General features: G+C 39.0%; 1 protein-coding gene across 8 annotated transcripts in view; it reads left to right on the top strand.

Moving 5' to 3' along the window:
• Positions 1-10,420, top strand: part of CHL1 (cell adhesion molecule L1 like) — a 158,671-nt gene extending 148,251 nt beyond the window's left edge. For 4 of the 8 annotated variants that reach the window (XM_065687216.1, XM_065687220.1, XM_065687218.1 and 1 more), the window contains 3 exons: positions 2,345-2,476; positions 3,320-3,392; positions 5,327-10,420. In XM_065687216.1, coding sequence (XP_065543288.1) covers positions 2,345-2,476; positions 3,320-3,392; positions 5,327-5,543 — 422 coding nt within the window. In that variant the 3' untranslated portion in view covers positions 5,544-10,420. Of the gene's footprint in view, positions 1-1,492; positions 1,655-2,344; positions 2,477-3,319; positions 3,393-5,326 lie in introns of those variants that run through there. The other 4 variants (XM_065687224.1, XM_065687221.1, XM_065687223.1 and 1 more) reach the window with 4 other exon arrangements.
• Positions 10,421-21,505: the final 11,085 nt, after the last annotated feature.

The raw sequence follows: 21,505 nt of genomic DNA, 5'->3' as shown, positions 1-21,505 counted from the left end.
GTTACTTTATGGATAGTGTTTCCTTTGCTATGTTTTTCTGATGTCTTGATTTTAGGACATGTAATTAAAATATACCTGTCATATCCTGTTGCTTAATTTGCAGTTTGATTAAAAATTATAGCTCAGTTTCTCATACTTCATTTAGCAAAAATTACCGATAGATGGATTAATTTATGCTAATAATCTGTGCTTCAGTATCAGCAGTATTTCAGCTGTATGTGTTCTCTCTGGGTCCCAGTGGTCTACTAATTTAACTGCTTATGATAATACATGTATAGTTGCCTTGGAAAGCTTATCTTAAACTATTGCTTTGATTGTGCTTGGATTCATTTTAATCTTTTTTTTTTTCCTTCAGCTGTCAGCTAAGCCTTAATCTCTGAAAACTTCTTGCTTTGCTTGTTTACTAGTTGAAATATTAATGAGCATTGTTTTACTGTCAGTGCTAATTGGTCAAGTAGTTTTCAAATTATACTTTCTGCTCAGTCCTTAATTTAGAAGACTTTGAATAAAGCAGGCAAATAAGTCAACTGAACACAATTAAAATGTTATATTACTAAGTGCAAACCCGACAAATCTCTTTGCTGCCATCAAGGGCAGGCACCCTCCTGTGTTGTACCTGTTGGTTGACTAAAGAGATCCTGCAGAGGTCCACACAGAGTTCTGAATTTTCTTGTATGAGCAGGCTTTTCATGTTCAGGCAGTGATTGCTAACCTCTGTACGTGTCCTTTTTTCTGTTATCCACAAATAGTATTTTAAAAAAGCTTATTCAATTCCCTGCAATCTTAATGCAGACAGAAATCACAATAGGTGTTTTGCAAGTAAGAAGGCTCTGAAACTAGGGGTGCTGGAATATCCCTTCTACCTCTTAATCAAATATTAAACTCATCAGGAATACCTAAATGCCTAAACATCAGTTTAAAGGCAAACTTCAGCTATATCTAAAACAGTGCTTTGTGAAGGCATTGTGGAAATTAAAAGGACATGGAAAATCACTGTCAGAAGAGAAATGTGTAGAAATCCCAATGTTATTTTTTTTCCATGAGACATATAAGAATCCATTTCTAGATAACAAGCTGTCTGTGCTTCCCTGCTGACTTCAGTTCAATGGAAGAAGCATCAAACCCCAGATTATCTACACAAAGCAAGCCCATTTTCAAGTTGTAAATTTTTAAGTGAGCATTAGTTAAAGCAGGTCCATAATCCCCCATCAATATTAACTTTCCTCCTGGGAAATGTACAAACCCCTTCATAAACATCAGGATTATTTTGGTCTGCTGTTTGTTTTATGGGATTGCATATTAAAATCAGATGGGGGAAATGTTTTTTTACTTCACTGCCTGCTTTTGAAAATCAGATTATCTGATGACAAATGTTGAAAATCCTTGTGTGTCATATGTCTGTTATTTACATTATCTGTAACTGTGCATTTTGCAGGCCTTTTGTTCAATGAATGCCATTAATCAATATGACTTGAATATGTACATTCCATAGGTAAAGGGATCGGCAAGATTTCAGAAGCAGTAAAGCCCACACAAAAGTTTCACTCCATTGAGGCACTTGAGCCTGGAACTGAATATACAGTTCGTCTAGTGACTAAGAATTGGGTTGATAACAATAGCATTTTTGAAGATGTAATTGAGACAAGGGGGAGAGGTGAGACATGCAACCTTTCAAGGTGATAAAGATTTATTTTGAATGTAAATAAATATTGAGGTTACATCTTGCATTGTGCAGTGAAAGTGTACCAAAATCATCATTTTGTTCTGTGGTTTTTGACCCTTGCAGTTGAATCCCATGGGAGTATAAAAGCAGCTGTGGTTCTCGGACGAGTCCTGTGCTGTACTTGATGCACAATAGCCTGGAACAATTACAAACCTTTACAAAACAGTTTTCCCTCCTATGCGATTTTGAAAGGGTAGTGCTGTGATATAACCCATTTTAAGTCCAGTGGTTTGCATGTATCAGGTGCACTTTTAACTCTATATTTCTTTTGCACAAACTGCTTTTGCATGAGAGGCTTAACAATTCTCTGTTCAGCTTTCCTATTTGGCATTAATCCTTTGAGTCAACTACTCTCTCAGAATTACCTTTACAAAATGCCTGTGTTGTGCCTTCTAGACTGCACATTCCTGTTAAATCTAAAAATGTCACGCTCTGGATATATTTCTCTCTTGCCTTTCTTTAAGTTGAACAAAATAATAGCGATAGACTGACATAATTAGGATCCAGTGAAGAACATTTTATGTGTTCATGTTATAATAGGGTGATGCCCTTTTCCTCTGATTAATTTTCTTCCATTCTTTTTTTTTTTTTTTTTTTTTACTCCTTTTCTGTTCCACAAAGCCTATGCTGGTATTTACGATGGAATTTCCACGCAGGGGTGGTTTATTGGACTGATGTGTGCCATCGCTTTGCTCACCCTACTGCTGCTAACTATTTGCTTTGTCAGAAGAAATAAAGGAGGAAAATATTCAGGTAAATGGAATTATTGTCCCTTCACTGTGTTCACACATAATAACAAGCATCCTTCAGCCTTTTTTCTCTGGAGGCTACAAAGCCACAAGCAGAAACATCCAATTAGGATTTGTAGCTTTTGATACATATCCGCAGAATGGATTCTAATGAATGTAAGTGAAGCTGTGCTCTCTGGGTGGAATAATGTTACGTGCTGGTCAGAGATTTTGCAAAGGCCCTTGATAGTGCTTGTTGAATCCTTCAACATTTAAACCAGCCGTAAAATCAAGGTTCTTCATTGGTTGCACCTCTGAGCCTCCGCTGGTAGGTCTACCTGCTCACTTTCCACCTAATAACAATTACTTGACATACTGGCCTAACTTCCGTAGGTAGCCAAACTGCCTAACAATAGAATGATTTGCTAAAAGTAATTCTGTAATTTTCAAAGCAATGGGTAAGGTTTTCAGTATAAATATTTAAGTATAAATCTGATTGCCCAGAGAAGCTGTGGCTGCCCCATCCCTGACAGTGTTCAATTCCAGGCTGGATGGGGCTTGGAGCAACTTGGTCTAGTCGAAGGTGTCCCTGCCCATGGCAGGGGGGTTGGAACTGGATAAGCTTTAAGGTCCCTTCTAACCCAAACCATTCTACAACTTTATAAACACTTCATAGATTTCTTAAAAATTAGAGGATGTCCCCATACTCTTTGCAGAAGAATGCCGGTTTTGTCCACATACAGTTAGAGCTGCTGCCCTCCAGGTTAAGCTGTATGTGATAACAGGTGCTTTTCCCATTGCACCAGCTAAAAGAAACATCCACAGCAGAACATGGCATACAGATCTGTACTTTATTTTATTTGTACAGTGAAAGAAAAGGAAGATTTGCATCCAGATCCCGAAGCTCAATCAATAAAAGATGAAATCTTTGGGGAATATAGGTAAATAGGACCTGCTTTAAAAAGCGTTTGTGTTTCTTGGGGTTTTGTTTGTTTTCAGATGTCATCGTTATTTAGGACATTTTTCTAGCATGCAGTTAACACTGTTTTTCATTTTCAAAGCAAACCTCATAGGAGTGGATAAAAGTAGAAATATAAAGGTATATCCAGTACGCTTAAATCCATCCAAGGTGGATATAAGTAAATGTTGATGTGCCAGTGGTTATTTTTCACTTGGTTTGGTTCTCTCTTTTTTTTTTTCTTTTTAATTATCATTGTATGAATAATGTAAATATATATGATAATTTGGGTTTCTGCTGTAATGTCCATTGAAGCTAAGAGAAAGACTTTTATGTCTTCAATGGGTTTCTGAAATCTGGTCAGGCCCAAATCGTGCAATATGGGGAATGTTCATTTTGTGGAAGAAAGCAAAAGTTTGAAATACAGTAATAGATGGCAAAAACCCAAACAAATGGCACTACAGAAGTTTCTGTAGGAGAACTGAAACAATCACTTTGGCTGCTTTAAAATAACTAAAGCTTATAATATTGCATAACCATGGTATGAAGGAAAATGCATCATTAAAAGAACCATGCTGGAAAACTGATGTTGCTGGCCTTAAAAGCATAAAATTTCTGGTGAAATCCTTCTTATATATACTACATTATTTGTACTGGAATAGGGTTTTATTTCTGCATAATTTCATCTTTATTTAATTTTTAATGCTTTCTAATGGGACAAATATTTAGAAAGGTAAGAAAGTCCTGAGGTTAATAACCTTGACCCTCTCTTTTCCCCCAAAAAACTCCAAACTTATCTTTTTTATAAGTAGAAATGCCACATGCAGAAAAGTAGCAATTTTTTTTACTGTATTGATTATGCACATTGTTGATTATATGCTGAAGAGGTAAATTTCAGGTGTATTTTTCTGTCCTTCCTTAGATAACATTCCCAAAGCTTTGAAACTGAGTTGGCATCAGCAAGGACCATAATTGAGTAATTATCTGCCTAGTTCAGAGGCATAGTTTGTTTGAGGGTTTTTTTGATTATCTTTTAATCTGTGTTCAAATACCTCCCAGTATAGTGTTCAGTCCAGAGGAGTCAGGCTGCTTTGGTTCTTCTCCAGTGCCATAGGGAAAATGGACTTTTTTCCTTCTTTTCCTGAATTTTTTGTGGAGGGTTTGTTCTTTTTTATGAAATTGCTATTGAACATAGACCCCATATGAGCAGCTACAGACACTTGATTCTGTTTTTGTCTTTCCCTATTCCTCCCCTTTAACAGAGAGAAACTCTGTCAATTATAGTAAGTAACAGCAGAATAAATGAAAAAAAAGGAAAAAAGCCCCTTTGTTACTCATCCCAAATCAAACAAATGCTCACAAAGTAGAAAGTTATAGCCTGCAGCTGATGCCTCACCCCACGCATATACATCAGTTCCCACACCCACCTTAAAAGAAAAATGAAATAAACAGGCCCTGAATATTGCCCACTGTTTTGTAAATTGAAATCATCTCTTTCTGTAAGATGCTGAAGACATGACATACATTTCTGGTATGGATCCCTCAGACCCTTTCCAGCATTCCCTTTCCTTTCCCTCTTCACTTTCTGCCCATTCTTCTGTCTGTCCAAGGCAAAAAAGGGAAAAAAAATCAAAGCACACATGTACTTTTCATTGATGTTTGCCTTTTTGAACAATTCTATTGTTAAAATAATCACAAAATCATGTATGTGGGGAATTTGGGTTGGTGTGCATGACCTTGTGTGAGGTGCACCAGACCAACTAGGACTCATAGGATCTGATCATTCCCAATATACAACCCACAAAGAAGTGTGTCCCTTTGTCTTCCCTCCTGCTGCTGTCTTTCACAATAAAAGAGTAGTTTCCATGCTTGCAATTAAAGGCTAGATTTTTGGAAAGGCATTTCTTTGTTTTGTAGTGACAGCGATGAAAAGCCGCTGAAAGGCAGCCTCCAGTCAATTAACGGGGACATTAAAGCCACTGAAAGTGCTGATAGTCTGGTAGATTATGGAGAAGGGGAGCATGGGATGTTCAATGAAGATGGTTCATTTATTGGAGCTTATTCTGGATCTAAGGAAAAAGGGTCAGTGGAAAGCACTGGGAGTTCTACAGCAACTTTTCCTCTCCACGCCTAAAATAATAGCAAGAATGATTTATGTTTAATTGTGGTATTTATCTCGATTAGTACTCCACAGTTACCACATGTGATTGGAAGCAGGTTGCCAATTGAGCCAGTCAGGAACCTGTCGTGCAGGTAATACAAAAATAAGTCACTGCCACTAAAAGATGATTTTCCATTCTAATTTCTAGGTGTTTTCTTCTAATTAAAACAAAATAAATCATTCTTTACTATAGAAAATGTCTTAGTCTTACCAAAATGGAATTTCTCAGTGTTACATCTGTATATTTAACTGCTATTCCATGTGTGTCTTAGGTTTGGAATATGTTTCTCTGTATAGTATTTTTTTTTCCTGTATGGCTGCTGTCACTTTGTACATATGTGTATACATAGTGTTTCCTCAAATGCCATGGCCTCAGCATTGTAGAGGTTATAACACACCAAGAAAATTGAACAAAAGCAACGGGTTACTCTGCAAAGTGACACCATGCATCCTACTGAGAAAAACGATAATTTAAAATACTGGAGAAATGTATTCTATATATTGTATAATTTTTCCATAAAGAAATAAACTCCTTTGCTTGTGATATTCTAAAATTATTTTAGTGGCTACAGCTGACTGCAATACACAATTCTTAGACATGCAACTATCCACAGAAAAATTGCTCTTAAAAGACAAAGCTCTGGTCTTGTAGATGAATCTTCTGCCCAGTAGCTGGCACTATTTCCTTAAATAAGTTAAGCTGCAGTATCTTTCCTGTGGCAAGGTAAAACAGGGTTCCCATCCACCATCATTAGAAAGAATTTTAGTTTCTTTTCCCAAGTCTCTGCGAGCTGCATTTCTAAGCAAAATGCTTGTTGTCTGTCTCATATCTGTATATTTGTGCACTAGCATACATTTCATAGAGATGTTGTACATATGATATTAATATTGACACAAGTAAAAATCAGCCTTGTTTTATTTTGAAATGAGACATGTTGCTAGCATGAGTCTGTGTAGGAATAAATAGAATTGCTTCTCAATATGAGTTTGGACCAGCAAAACTAGTTTTCAGAAGGAGTTGTGTGTATACCAGTCATATAAATCTCACATCTTTCTAGTATTACATAAAATAGACCTACCTGACTCTCATCATTTATTTTCAAGATATTCATTATTAAATAAGCAAAAGCAAATGCAAAGAGAAAATATTATGGTATAATTTCTTTTATATTTTGTTTATTGAATGCTGGTTTAAACCTGCCTCTTTGCCTCTCCAAGACTAACTCAGCAAGATGTACAGCACATTTTTTTGGTCTTTTTATATTGGAATCTCTTGAATTTCTTTAAAAGTATGTATTTTTTAATATGTTTATTTGAATAGAATATCAATATGGCTTCTTCTTGCACTTACAAATGACTGTCACTTCAATTACAATATTTTTTAAATAGTTACTACAGGAGGAATAGATCCTAAAAGCCATTTTGCATCATGCTACTAATTAGGCAAATATCCCCAATGGCTCCTTCACGATCTCCATTACTTCAATGGAAGGAAGAAAGGAATCAAGAATTACTTGCATGGTTATGAGTTTCCAGTAAAGGCTACAATTAAGGCATGTTAGTTGCCCACAGAAATGCAGGTTGTTACCATCAGAAAGGCCATGGTGTGCATACACAGATCACCTTAGCAGGGGTTCCTCCCCAGTATTCACCCATTTCTGAAAGCAGTAAGTAGCCTCTGGTCCTTGATGCTTCTGCATATCTGTTCTTCTTTATTTTAATTGTTAATCTATTTTTTTTTAATTTAGCTTGTAAGGGCCTTTCATATAGCCTCTGTTTGGAAAAAGCAAACCCCAAACAGACAGCTTGAAACCACCAGTGCTGCCATGTGTATGAGTATAAAAGGAGGAGTGAAAATCTGCCCTGATTCAAAAATCACTGCAATCTGTATTGAGTGAATCTGTATTTCACTTAATCCAAATGCTGAAAATGTCCAAAGTAATTTTTATTTACAAAAAAGGCAAACTAAAAACAAAAGAAAAAAATGTTCATTTTAAAAGAGAATGATTGGGTAATTGGACAAATGTGAAAATTGGCATCTCATCAACAGAGACATTTCCCACCACGATCTTTATCTGCTGACTCTTGTGGGCTGCAGCCCAAACCAGCTAAAGTCTAAGAGCTGATTAGGCTTGTGACAGCCTTTGTTGCAAGCTTCAGGCTGTTTTCATGATTTCCTTTAGGAATCATATGCACTAATGCATGACCACGGGTCTTTGAAATAGGAACAAAAATGAGGGAACAAAATTGGGCTTGACTCCCGTGAAACCTAGCTAACCTGTGCAGAGGAAAGGGCAGAGCTCTCGCAGCCACAGGGTCACTAACCAGGACAGAGGCCTGTGGTGAGGCTGGATGCCACCCACCCACAGCCCCAGTCATCCATTTCTTGTGTTGCTGCAGATCCACTAGACTCCTTGTCCCAGAAAATGCCTACATTAAACAGACACAAATTTCAGATCGTATTAGCAAGTGTCAAATTATCGAATAATGAATATAAATCCCCTGTGCTATCACTTGATCTGTTGCTGCTAAGAGATGTTTATGACATTCCTGTGATGTGCTACTCATCTGTGCCAGTATGAGTGCTTTTTCTATTAAAATTTTAATTCAGATCCTTAAATCTCAATGTTGGTGTTTTGTGATGCCTCAGGGCCTAAAAATGATACAGTGACAAAAAAATGTTCAATGGAATTTGTATAGTTTGCGCTGACTTTTGAGGAACATGCCCAATGAATGTTAAACAAATGGCTAAAACTGCTGGGGAATCTCACTCACCTGAGCTTTTTCCTCTTTCTCAATTATTTCTTGCCTTTCTTTTTTTTTTTTTTTTCAGCAATGGGGTTTTATTTTCTATTGTGAGGGTACCACTCATACAGTGTACCCCGGACAGTGCACGACCTTCATGGTTTTATCAGTGATTTTCTCTCAAAATTAAACTAACAGAGCAAGCTTAAATTTTCCTGAGCAGTCTTTTGTCCTTGCCAGGAGATGGGCTTCATTTTTTTCTAGGACGGTCTGTTACAGGTGAGAGGAAGTGTGGCCATGCAGGCTGAACAAAAAGTATCACCAACTGTGCTGCAGTTCTAAAGTGGTACATTAAATCCTTTGATGTGTTTTATTTTTATTTACTCTGGCCATGAGTGTTTATTAAAATCAGTTGATGGAAATATGTGGTGATTTCACTGATTACTGCTCAGCAGGGGATTTCAGACTGCCTGCTGAGAGGAGGGAGTCAGAAACTGCCAGTGTGTGAGCATGCAGACAATGCTGGATAGCAAACTATTAATTACTCAGTGCTGTGGCTATTAGTTTGGTTATGTTTGGTTACAAAGTGCCATTACATTTTGCTGGCAGTACAATTGTGAGAGGGGAAATGCCACTTTCAGATTTGATGTCTTAGTCCACCCAGGATGCAATTTCACCCAGCAAGGGGGAGGCATTTTCCTGGCCCCAGAAATTCTGGCTTCTGGATTTAAGCTGCCTCCCCTGGAACAAGAGAGGGCTGGATGTTTCTCAAAAAGTTGTGCAGCTTTCAGTGTGCATAAGATTAAGCAAAGAAAATCAGGTCTTCCTCACTAATGGGGAAAAAAAGCCCCATGTGCTAGCTCCTCTGCCAGTGAGCCATTTGCGTTCACAGAGCAGAGTACCATTGGTTTGGTGTGGATTGTAATCTCAGACAACATTTTCTTATAAAATATATATATATATAGTTAAATAGCACAACCAAGAACTTGTAGGAATGGCCCCAGCTTCATTCTCTGGCAAAATTTGGGGACAAAAATCTGGGGACTCAAGAAATCCTCACTTCTGCTTGACTCTGCTCTGCAGCAAGGATAATGGTACAGGACTGGGTATTGAAGCCCTTCTGGGGCTGCATGTTTAGGAAGAGCAGAATCAGGAACCAAATCAGAAAATGACTTTCCCCTCTGGATAAAATGTGTGTATGCATTCTAAACAAAAAACCTTTGTAACTCAAGTTTTAACTGTATCTAATTAGCATATCATTTAATGGTTTATGGTGATTCTATGGTATTTGTTCTGTTGCCTTCTTATTGCGCAAATTTGAATGAGTAGCTCTTTTTCTGGTAACTACTTCATTGACTGAATGGGTCAGATCCAGTGCATGGGAGGCTTTAATGAAAGTTACAATTTTTGAGATAAAAACAAATACTAGAACAATCTTTCTATATAAAAAGATAGGGGGTTTAACAGTAATTTCACATTCAGTTTGTAAACTGAAGTTAGAGTAATTCACTGATGCTTGTGTGCTTCTGAAAGGAAATCTTATAAAATTTTTTATAGCTGTCATTTGCAGATGAGTGGTGAATCTAGATTATTTTACATACCTGCAAGAACAGATATGATGAAAGGGAACTCTCGGTGGCAAGAGAATTTCCTTTATATAACAATGGATCAAGCCCTCAGCTGCATATCTGTTAATGTTTAATATTTCAAAATAAGGCCTATAAACTGTGTTGCATTACCAGCACATGTACATTGCAGCTCTGTATCTTTCATGTAAAAGTCTCAAGTGATCTGCACTGATTTATTCTGTTTTCAGGCAGGAGCCAGTAGGTGGGTTTGAGCCAAAGCACACTGTCTGTTTCGTTTTTTGTTATTGTTACTACTACTACTACTACTACTACTACTACTACTTTACATAAGATACTTTGTAATTTCATGAGAAAAGATCAAAGCAAATGTGGTGTCACTGTTACAATGTTACTTTTTGAGCTAAATGTTAGTGTGCATTTATTAAAGTTTAGAGAAGCGTGTTGTACTGTAGTTGCTGTTTGTATCATGCATATGTGCACGTATGGTTTTAAAGGATATTTTCATTTTACATGAAATACAACTTTGCTAATAAAAGTTTGACTTGATGTAATCTTCAAAAGCCTTAGCTGTAATCAGCAGGTTTCTCTTTTGTTGCAGTTTTTTTTCTCCTGAATACTATTTCTTTGCTGGGAATCTGTTTTAATTGTCATTCATAGTCCTCCCTAGCTTATGGTCTCTAATGGGATTTCTTGCCCTCACACCAAGGTTGAGCTGCCCTTGGCTTTCACTGGGACTGTTGGCCACCACAAACCATCTAGATATGATCTACACCAAAGTAGGGATGAACCTGAACTGCAAACACCTTGAATTCAAATGCGTCATTTATTTCATGGTATGATCATCTCCTGGATCAAATGATGATCCTATATAATGTTAACATCTATAACATGCTTTATATGCTCTGTGTTGGTTAATATCACATAACCTCCCAAGCACACAGAGCTTGAAGCTAAATGCCACATGAAATACCTGCAAAATAACATTATTCAGTATTAAAATACACTTAGCCATGAAATGGAAGACAAAAGCTGAACATTCCAGGCACGAGCAGACTTGAAAAGAGCTGATCCAGAAGACAGCTATAAAGATCAGCAGGGTGAATTTCTGCTCCTCTTTGTTAAAGACCAGCAGAGTAATGGTGGTCTTATAAATATCCAGCCACCTAGAAACCCAGTAATACTCATTCATCTTTTTTGTATCCCTTAGTTTGGAAAAGTTATGCTAAAAGTCAGAAATCTATGTGCACTTATTATATAGAAATATAACAAGTGTTCTTTGTTTGCCAACAAAGGTAGGAAAAGAGCAAAATACCTGAGTTCTTTTATTACCATTAAAATGGTCATCCTGTTGTCCTCCCTCCCACCCCCAATATTCAGTGTTACCTGATCTCTTTAATTATACTCTGCCTGTGGGTAGAGAAAGGTTAGCCAGGCAGGACCTATATGGTGAACACAGGTACACCCATCTTATATCTGAAACAGCAAAACTGCCACTACTGAGGACTCACTAGAAGTCAGTAGACAAACTCATAGCAGTTGATATTGCAAAATCAGTTGTTTGGGGTTATGTCTAAAAAAAGGTATTTAGCAGAAATTTGGAAGATCTAGGCAGTGCTCACAGAGAAAATAATCCCTGGCTCCCAACCCTGGCATCATTTCTGTGTGTATTTCACTCAGTGAAAGAAATGCTCTTGTATGTTTTTTTCCCTTCATGTTTTTAGCTACTTCGCTTCAGCAGGACTTTTTTTAATGCATCCTTCACCTGAAAAGACACCCTTAAATACATTCTCTGCAAATGCAGAAACAAGTAGGACTGTGCTAACTAGCATTCACCTTACAGGAAGGCATCAAGGGCATGCCAAGTTTTTTATTATTACTCGTATTGTGGAATAATGAGATTTACACTTTTCTCAGTAACATAATGGTCTAACAATCATGTGCTTCACTGGAGTGAGAATAAAGATGCTGCTGCCACTGCCAGGTGCACAGGCTGCAGATCCCAGTTCGCCACATCCCACAACATCTGCTGACACCCAGCTGACAAACCCTCAAGAAAAAGTTTAAGGAGCATGGAAGCAATATGCCTTTATTTCATATTTTGCTTTTAATACCACATTGGCACTATTTTGGGGGCAAAACATTACTTTTAATGTTCAGACATTTCACTCTCTTCTTCAGTGTTACAATAAAATGTCATCACTTCTGGACTTTTACCATCTGTTAATAAGCTTGAAATGCAGAGAAGTCAGTCAGTCACTCAGTGGGAAATACCAGTAGTCTCAGTCACAGGATGTGTGTAAGTTCTGCAGGTTTATAAGCCTTATTTAATGAGACGTGTGTGGTGTTTTTGCCATGTTTGCATCATTGCTGGCCTTACTGAGGTCACATCCCCACATCTGATGTGGCTAAACCTGCACAGAAGAACGGTCCCACCATGCTGCTGCCTGGAGAAATGGGTATTTCTGTAAAACACACGCTGCCCCACTGCCTGCTATGCTTCCCCTTTTGCAGAGCATCTCTGCAGGTGCAGGAGACATTCCTGACTGCTACAGGAACCTTTGACTGTAAAAAGAGAGAGTTTTTATTCATATACTGCAAATGCAGCCCAGCCTGAGTGTTGGAGCATGGTCCTCTTCAACACAGAATACAGGCAGCAGTACATTTTATTTGGGGTTTTTTTTGCTTTGGCAACCTGGTCTTGTTTTGGAGTTCCATGGCTTTGTGGTGGTGTGCTTTTTTCAGCATGCTTTCAATACTCCTATTGACTGAAACCTCTAAAATCAGTTAGCTTGGACGGCTGCTTTTCACCTGGGGCAGAGGGGAGAAGCAGTGGGTATAAGGAGGAGAGGGATGGTGTGAAGCAATGGGCAGCTGTGGCTCATTTTCTGTTGCTCCTCCTGAAGAAAAGGACATAGAGGTGGTACTTCACTAATTATCATGGTAACAAATCAGTAGCCTTTCCTCTCAATCTGGGATGCAGTTATCCTTATAGCTACAAAGTGCTTGCTTCTTGATGGATGAGAAAGTACAGCAGGGATATTATAGCTCATCACATGAGGGCAGGACTTGGAGGTGAGGCCATGTTTTGCTGGGCTGGAGCAGCAATAAGCCCAATGGCTTTGGGAAGATGATCCACACACCCAGGTAAGAGCATACCAGTGATGTGAAAATGGATTTGTCATTGCTTTTACCTGAAATAACAACTTGTGATGGTCAGGAGGCCCTGCTGTGGAGATTTACAGAGCTGTGATAGTTACCAAAGGGCCCCACCATGGCTGATTTACAGTGCGTGCTCTGAATATTTTTCCCTTTCTCCTGGATGGATGATGTGTTTGGTCCTCTGTGCTTCTGCTGGAACAAGTTTGTTGTCTTTGAGGCAGCAGGGTTGCCTCTCTTGTAAAGCCTTTGGCTTTGTTTTCCTCCTGACTCTCAAGATTTGTCTGTATTGATCTCTTGACTTCCCCCATCCCTGGGCTTGGAAAACTTCCAGGCTCTTTGCATCAGTTCTGTATTTATTTGTGTTTCTTCCTTATCATGTTTTTCTTTTTACTGCCTGTAATCTCCCTTATCCTTTCAGGGTGGAAGATGTGTTCCACCCTCAGATTCACCTGGGATTTTGAGATTTCTGTAGGTCAAGATATCTGAACTGTTCATGGTGGGTTTTGGTGTTTCCTTCCTTTTTTTTTTTTTTTTTTTTTTAAGTTTCATAAAAATCTTTAAAACTTTATTTTCTTCTGTTAAGAAAAAAAAGGAATAAAAGTGTGAGATTAATCTGCAGGTTTTAACACTCTCTGTAATAAACACTCATTTCTGGGAGAGTGTAAAGGGAGGATGACCTGTTTTCTTACTGGGGGGGGGGGGGGGGGCGGTGCTGAGTATTTAGCTGAAGACATGTTTGCCCCAGATGGCTGCTATGTGTTCTGCAGGGTGATGTGAAGAGGACTCTGTAGGTACTGAAGTCCTCACCACTGTGTTACTGGTGTGGAGACCTTCCTGAGTGGGCGCAGGATTTAACCTGCGAATGACTTGCATTGCTCTTTCCTTTGCCCTTCTGTCATGCTTCATGTCTGCAGGTGGCTGGGCTCATGGTAATGGAGATGGTTTATATTTTTAAGGGAGTTTTTTAATAATTATTTAATAATTAAATGCATAATTTAGTTTCTAATAAAAATAAGTCTACCATGTAAGAGGGTTGTTGTCCTTTATGACTTCAGGCAGTCACTTTTCTGAGCATTTCTTTTCCTCCAAGTGCCAATTTATGCAAAGCATGTATACAAAAAGAATTACTGGGTTATTTAGATTGACAGTGGAGTAGCAACTTCCAGTAGAGCGGGAGGTCTGGTCAATTATTTATAATTAAAAGAAGCGTATATTTTTTCCAAACTCAGCATGGAACTGAGAGGCCACTAAGTAAATAAATTTGTGTAAAGTGCAGCAAAATCAGATCATTTGACACACTAATTCCCCTAATGTAAAAAAAAAACTCACTAAGAAGTTCTGTAGGAAAAATATTTGTTGCAAAGAGTGGTGTCAGCAAAGAGATCTGAATGTAGCAATGACAAGTGGAGGGAGAATAGCTCTGAAACACAGGTTTTGAGTGGCGTTGTGAGCTTGTCAAGGGGGGAAGCATCAGGGGAACCATTGAAGCCACTTGTTTTCATTGTTTCTTCATCAGGAGTAACTTAACTGATTTTTGTCATAAGTTGATTTTTTTTGGGGGGGAGGAAATCATAGGCTTCAAAATGTTTTGCTTTGTTTTGTTTCCTAGAATCAATCGGTTGTTGAGGATTTTAAGTTTTCTTGATATGTTTCTTGAAAAACTTTTACTTAGGAAAAAAAATAAGCCCCAAACCACCCACAACCAACATCTGTTTACTTTTTCTATGATTGCATTTTTTTTTTTTAGCGACTCCAAGTGTGCAGACTATCTGATTCTTAGTGGTGTCCTGGTTGCATTCACAGTGCCTTTTAGCTGCCATGTTTTATGCATTTTTCTGGCTCTTCATGTAGTTAGTGCTGTGCTTGGTTAGGCTCAGCAGTGCTGCTGCTCTCCTGTGCAGGTCTTCTTCCTCCCAGGGCAGCAGGGTCTCTGCTTTCACCCAGGTATGACTTTTCTGAATCTCTTTAACTCCTGGCCTTTCAGGACTGAAGAATTACTAGTAATTGTAATTACTACTAGTAACTGTAGGAGAATTGTTCTGTTTTCAGATTGCATTTATATGTTTTTCCTTATTGAAGCGGTCTACCTCAAGAAAGAAAGCTCATCAAGCTCAGTCTGTGATTTATTGAGAATTTTACTTTTCAGATATTTTTTGAAGAAATGGTTACCAAACCCCCCCCTACTCAGCAACCTTGTGGAACCTTGAAAGTGTGAACCCATTAACTGAAGTGTTCATAAAGCCATGGTGACTAATGGAAGAAGAGCACACTAATTCTTTAAATATGCAGGATTGTGACTCTGTAGCTGACTCTAAATTCTGAGTTTAAATGTCTCTGAGAGAAGCCCATATTTTGACTGATTTTGGCAAACCTCATAAAAATATGCCTTTCTGAGTCCTATTATCTGCGAGTTCAAATTTGCCTACATCTGCCCTTGACAAATACTCTGAACATTAAATTTTTCTCACATCTGCAATTTAAGTTTCCAATTAAGGAAAGGAAACTTCAAACTTAACTGGGCTATTTCATCAGCCTGTTATCAGCACCCATTGTATTTTCAGGTTTCTGTCAGTTTGACAAGATGTAGCTGAATCAGTTTCTCCTTATAATCAAGATAATAACTACTAAAAATTGATGGATTTTGCTGCAGTTGAAAATGCAGACTAATTTTTGCCATAATTATAAAGTCTTTAAATGGTAATTGCATACTCTTACCATCTATCTGCTGTCAAATTTATTTCAGTAATTGACCTCCTAGTCCAGGAATTGGAGACAGCCTTTGATTATTGGTGCAATTACTCTTAAAGCATCATGTCTTTCTTTTCTTTAAAGGTATTTTTTAAGATATTTTAGTTGTCCAGCCAGTCAAGAAGTATTTAGTGACACTTCTGGTACTTTCTTTAGCTTTATCACTTTCTATCAGTACTTGCTGTGTCTCATTTTAACTGGTATGTATAGATATATTGGTGAGGTTTTTGATAAGAAAGTATTGACTGGCATTGTGCTTTTTCTGAGTTTCTACCTTTAGTGACACTTTTCTTGGACAAGGGAATGGCCTTACTGCTGTGGTGTAGCCCATATCTATTTTCTGACAGAAGAGGTCACGTTGGCTATTTCCAAGTGGTGTGGTTGGGCTGCTATAGCCTCAGCACTCCCCAGCTGAGCTGTTTCCATTGGAGCTGGGGCATTGCTCTGGGCAGTCTTTGATTTCCTTCCAAGGAAAAGAAAACAAAGGAATCAGGTATAGGTCCCACAAACTCTGTTGTACCCACACTTTCAAATATGAGGAAGGCAGAGAAAAGAATATGTGTTTTCCAAGACTGTTTTTTATAAGCGAGGCTTTCCACACAAAACAGGCTTGGTTTAGGAGAATGGAAGAAAAGAAATACTGTTTTCTTGACATCCACAGCCATGTGGAGATGGGGAATGTATGCAGCTTTTTGTTCCTTGCTTTGTATAAAACAAGAGTAGTGCCACGTATTTAAACAATAGTTTCTGGCCTGATTTTACTCATGGAAATCAAAGAGTGCAGGTCAACAAGGGCTAAAAAATAAGTGTGTTTTTACTCTTGTAATTTTTAGGTGCCATATTTTTTCCCCTTTATAGAAATGAATTAAAATCCTTTATTGAATCCCTGACCAGGGAGCATCATGCTGTTTTCTGTGGTAATGCTTAGTTTGAGCTGGGAGATGAGGAGGGAGAAGAATAAGGAGAATAAAACTTCTATCCAAGTGTCTATGCAAACACCATACAAGTCCAGCTGAGACTCTCCAGCTGAATTAATTACTGACTTTAAGTTGTACATGTAAAGGTGGATTTTGGACAAAGCCATGCCTGTTAAGTAGCTGAACGGGCAAAGAGATTTGAGGTGGAATTAAATCAGTTTTGGACCTGGTCTTGTCACAAAGGGAGGAGAAGAAAAAAATGCTCCACTGATCTTAAACTTGCTCTTTCCTTCCTCCCCCAAGATCCTTTTCCCCACATGTGCACAGGCTTTTTTTTCCCCACCCTTACACATTTTCCCCATGGAAATTCAGCATGTTTCATAAGTTTTTGTACATAAATGTTCATGCAGCAATGGAAGAAATTTAATGAAACAACAGAAACCTGTTTTCTTGTTTCCATTCCAAGATGAGCAGTAAAATAAAATTAAAAAAACCTTCCCCTGTGTGTAAGAGATACATGATCTAGGTGTTGAAATTATTTTTTTACAATGATATTTTATTCAGTTCCACCTTAATTTTAATCATGGTTGTGGGGCATCACTAAATTGCATTTTACAATCCACATCCCTCCTGGCTGGTAATGATAGCGGTGCAGCACAGCTGTCTTCAATGCAGCTCCCTTCTGCAGACCAAAACATCTACTGGGGATGCAAATGAAAGTCACGCTTGGCTTTTTAAATCCAGATGATCGCTACTTGATAACTCTTTTCATAAGAGCAAATGGCTGCTAAATATAAACAAAAGCAGACTGGAATTTCATCTTCTGCAGTATTCACCTGATGTTTCAGCTCCCTGCTATTATCCCAAATCCGCTCTGCTCTTTGCCACGCCGAGCAGACAAGAAAGTGTTGCTGTGATTACACTGGGGAAATAGGCAGATGCTGCAACATGCATGATGACTCTTCCAGGAAATGCTTCAAGATAATTACAAGTAGTGATTGTGCCAGGGATATTGCTTGTTCCTGCGTCTCTTCAGATAATGACTTTTATAACCTCCTTGGCTGTATCCTCTGGAAGGATTTGAGGACATAGTGATTGTAACAAATCACCTGAGATTGTTATTTTCCTGTGTCGTCTTCCTCCTGGACTGAATGACAGCCTTCCTTACACCTCCGTAACATGTGTTCAGATTCTCTTGCCTCCAGTTCTTGAGCTTTAGCTGTATTTCAGCATCTATTTTTTATTCTTGGAACTTTTGCTGCTGGAAAATTCAAGAACTTGAGAACAGCTAACACACCTGAGTCCAGTGCTTAGCTGTCTAACCTGCAAGTGCTTGACCATAAAGTGGTGTATGTAGGTACAGTTGTATTTTAATACTAATTTTTGCCACCTGCTTGTAGCTTCTTTCCTGGGTTTGTGTACCCCAAACTTGTCTCTAATGACACAAAGCACCTAGTACATGAGCTGGGGGAAGGATTTTCAGTGGAAAATGCTTTCATTTCTGCCGGTGTGACCAGGGCAGACCTAACTCAATATTAAGGCAGATGGATGTTGGTTTGTATTCCCCTTCAGCACACCTGCACTGGTGGGACTGGGCCTCTGGTGGGGCACCCAGTGAGTGAGGACCTGTGAGGTGTGACATAGACCCACCTGGGCTGGAGGATCCCTCTCCAAAGGCATGCTCCAACCAGGGAAGGTGTGCTGTAGAAGTGGGGTGCTTTAAACTAATACATCGATCCCATAGCAGAAAAAACATCCCTTAATCTTATTTCAGCGCTAGTTGCTGCTGTTACTAGTGGCAAAATGCAAAAGCTTCAGAAAGACACAATATTTAAGACATTTGAATGGCATCTTGGTCTTCTCTGTTCCCTGTTTACTGGGACCTGGCTCCTACCAAGGCTGGGAAGGGATGTGCCCGGATCTCACAACTGTTTATAAGGAGTCCAAGCGTCATACCAAAGCTTGAGGAAACAGTGGTGGAAGCAATTCAAGTCATCTCTGAGAACTGGCCTTCAGTCAATTCGTTCATTAGGTTATTAAAAAAGCATGAACAGTCAGGGAATACAGAATTCCCTCTCTCTGTAACTTAGCCATCGCAATCAGAGTTGCCAAATATGTAATTTTCTTCTTTTGCCCTGTACAAAACAACAAGCTTAGCTGCTTCTCTGAGACTATTCATTTTCACCACATCAGGAACTTATTAATTCTTGATGAGAATTCAAGCATTAATCAATTCTTGATTGAATTCTCCCCAGAGGGAAAGAGGAGAAACTGGGCCAGATTTGCCTTTTGGCTGCTTTGAGCTCAGTCTGCCTTAACACACATGGCAACAGTGGTATAATCAGTCTGCTCAGCTTCAACTCCATATCAAATGCATCTTCCCAGTTAATGGACGACTCTGAAGATGATCTCTCTGCTACAGGTACTATCTGATGAGAAGAAAGTGGCCGGAGACCCTGCAGTGGTTTACCTTTGCATTTCTCCTGTGGCAGCCATGGCAGGTAGCAGTCAGGGTAGCCTGAGGGTTGCTTTAGCATGCTTTAGCCTGAGGGTCAGGCATGCACAGAGCTGCCACAAGACAAAGGCAATTAAAGGGAGGAGATAAAATATATAGCTTCCTTCAGCTGGGATTTGAGTTGCAGCCGTACTTTGGGCCCTCACCCACAGTTAAGCATGCAGGAGGACTGAGCACTAAGGATTTAAATCACGTTTAGAGTCAAAGAGCCTGAGTCTTCCGCTGTTCTAAAGTTACAGGCAATGTAGATGTAAGGATGTCAGATTCTTGTCGTGGAGTCTGAAATCAGGTCCTTGCTTGCTGTTAAGAAGTTCATATACTGAAGCTATTTGCTTCTAGTGCAAATCTTGCAATTATACTGTCTGCGTTAAAAACAAATCAAGTCAGGTTTTTAAACAGAGATCTTATTGTGGTTTCATTTAGTCATGGTATACTCAGAAATTTACTTTTAGATTGATACAGCTGACCCACTTCACTGTAACCATATTTTACAGAAGAAGGAAATTTCCCTGTGAGATTTTTAGAGCTGTTTAGATGAATTTTACTTGACAGCTCCATGTCATTTATATTTTGAGTCTCCTGCAATGACTTGGAAATGATTCACCATTGTGTTAAAGATTTGCCTTATTTTCATAAGGAGCCAAGCTTCCTTTATTTTTCTTACGCTTCTCATGAAATATGATGACTTCAATTCCAAGGTGAATTAGACATGGCAAAAACTGTAAAGGGATGCCCACAATACACTTAATTTGAGCTGCACTTTCATTGTCAGCCTGTCTATATCTCAGCTCATGGATTTGTTTTGGGGTTTTTTCCAATAAGTTTACTATTGTTCTTTCTGAAAAGATTTTTCTCCTCTCTTTACCCCTACTCCCCCGCAAAGATAGAAGTCCAGTCAGCCTGCATTCATAGTCAATACACTTCCACATTCTGAAGTTTCTATTTGTTTTCTTAACTACCATACTCAGAAATGTGGCATGATGCATCAAGCAGAAGTTCTGCATGGATGATGTTGCATGCATTTCCATGACCAAGTGAATTTTCTGGTATGAGCTCTTACTAGAGGAGAATGTCAGATGAGATGAGAAAGATGGTTTTCTTTCTACATGTCTTCTTGTCCCTGACATGCCACTCTACTATCTGCAGATAGAGCTGGTGTTGATAGGATCACTGGAGTTGAGACCCAAAGCTGGTGGTGTTTTGCAGTTACTGCCTACTTCACTTGTACATAAGCCTACTTCTTTTTTTTGGTAATCTTTGCAAATTGCTTTGAAACCTACTGATAGATGATTTATAAGAACTGCTGCTGCTATTATTTTTTTTTCCATCATTCCAGAAAAAAAAAATTAAAACACAACCTTATGAACAATACATTTAAAACTACCCAAGAGATTTTTTTTTTTTTCCCCCCCACTAATTGCAAGAGAACCAGTTGCTGAGGTCCTCATTGGTGGCTGCCTTTCTCCTCAGGGAGTGTTGTGCAGCTAAGGCAGTGCACAGTGTAATTGGAAGGAACAGTGTGATGAGCCCCCTTAATATGTGTGAACTTCAAGGCAGCTCTCCACTTTTTCAGAGTGGACAAGCTGCTCTCTTACTGCCTGGTGTCTGCACTGGGGCTGTCTGGCAACATAGTGAGCACTGACTGATTTCTGAGCACAGGCCCTGAGGATGAACCTGTGATGCTCAGCCCTAGAAGCTTGTTCCTTCCTCCCTCCTTCATTCTCATGCAGTTGAAAACTGTGTTTCATTTTTATTCCTTCCAGACCTTCAAAGGCTACCTCTACTGCTTTGAAGTAATTTCAACTGGAAGCAGTAACCTCACCTGCATTAGATTAACCCCACTTTGAGCACTGAGTGGAGGATGTGAGGGCTGTAGGAGCTTTCCTGCCTGACCCACAGAAAAGACAGGTTCAGAAGGGAATTGGAGATTGGGACAAGGGCAAAGCATTTGAGCATTTCCTCTGGGCTTGGGCATAGAGCTGAGTTAACTTCAGAGAGAGCTACTGAGAAGCCACAGAACAGGAGTGGTTCTTAAACTGCTTTATTCAGATTTTCAGGTTTCTGAATTGCAATGGAAGCTTGGCCCTGGCTGTCTGGGAAAAATACATGGGAATGGGGTGAGCTTTAATCTCAGTGATGGCATAAAAGTGCTGGAGGAGCAGAGCCAGAGGACTCTCAGTGGAATAGAGAGGAGAAGGTGCCCATAGGTCAATTTGGTTTTGGGTTTAAAGTAACAGGACCACTTTCTCTTTGTAGAACACT

Source organism: Lathamus discolor, chromosome 7, assembly GCF_037157495.1.
Source record: "Lathamus discolor isolate bLatDis1 chromosome 7, bLatDis1.hap1, whole genome shotgun sequence".
Lineage (NCBI taxonomy): Eukaryota > Metazoa > Chordata > Aves > Psittaciformes > Psittacidae > Lathamus > Lathamus discolor.
The sequence above is the reverse complement of the archived record's forward strand: the minus strand, read 5'-3'. Positions and strand labels throughout refer to the sequence as shown.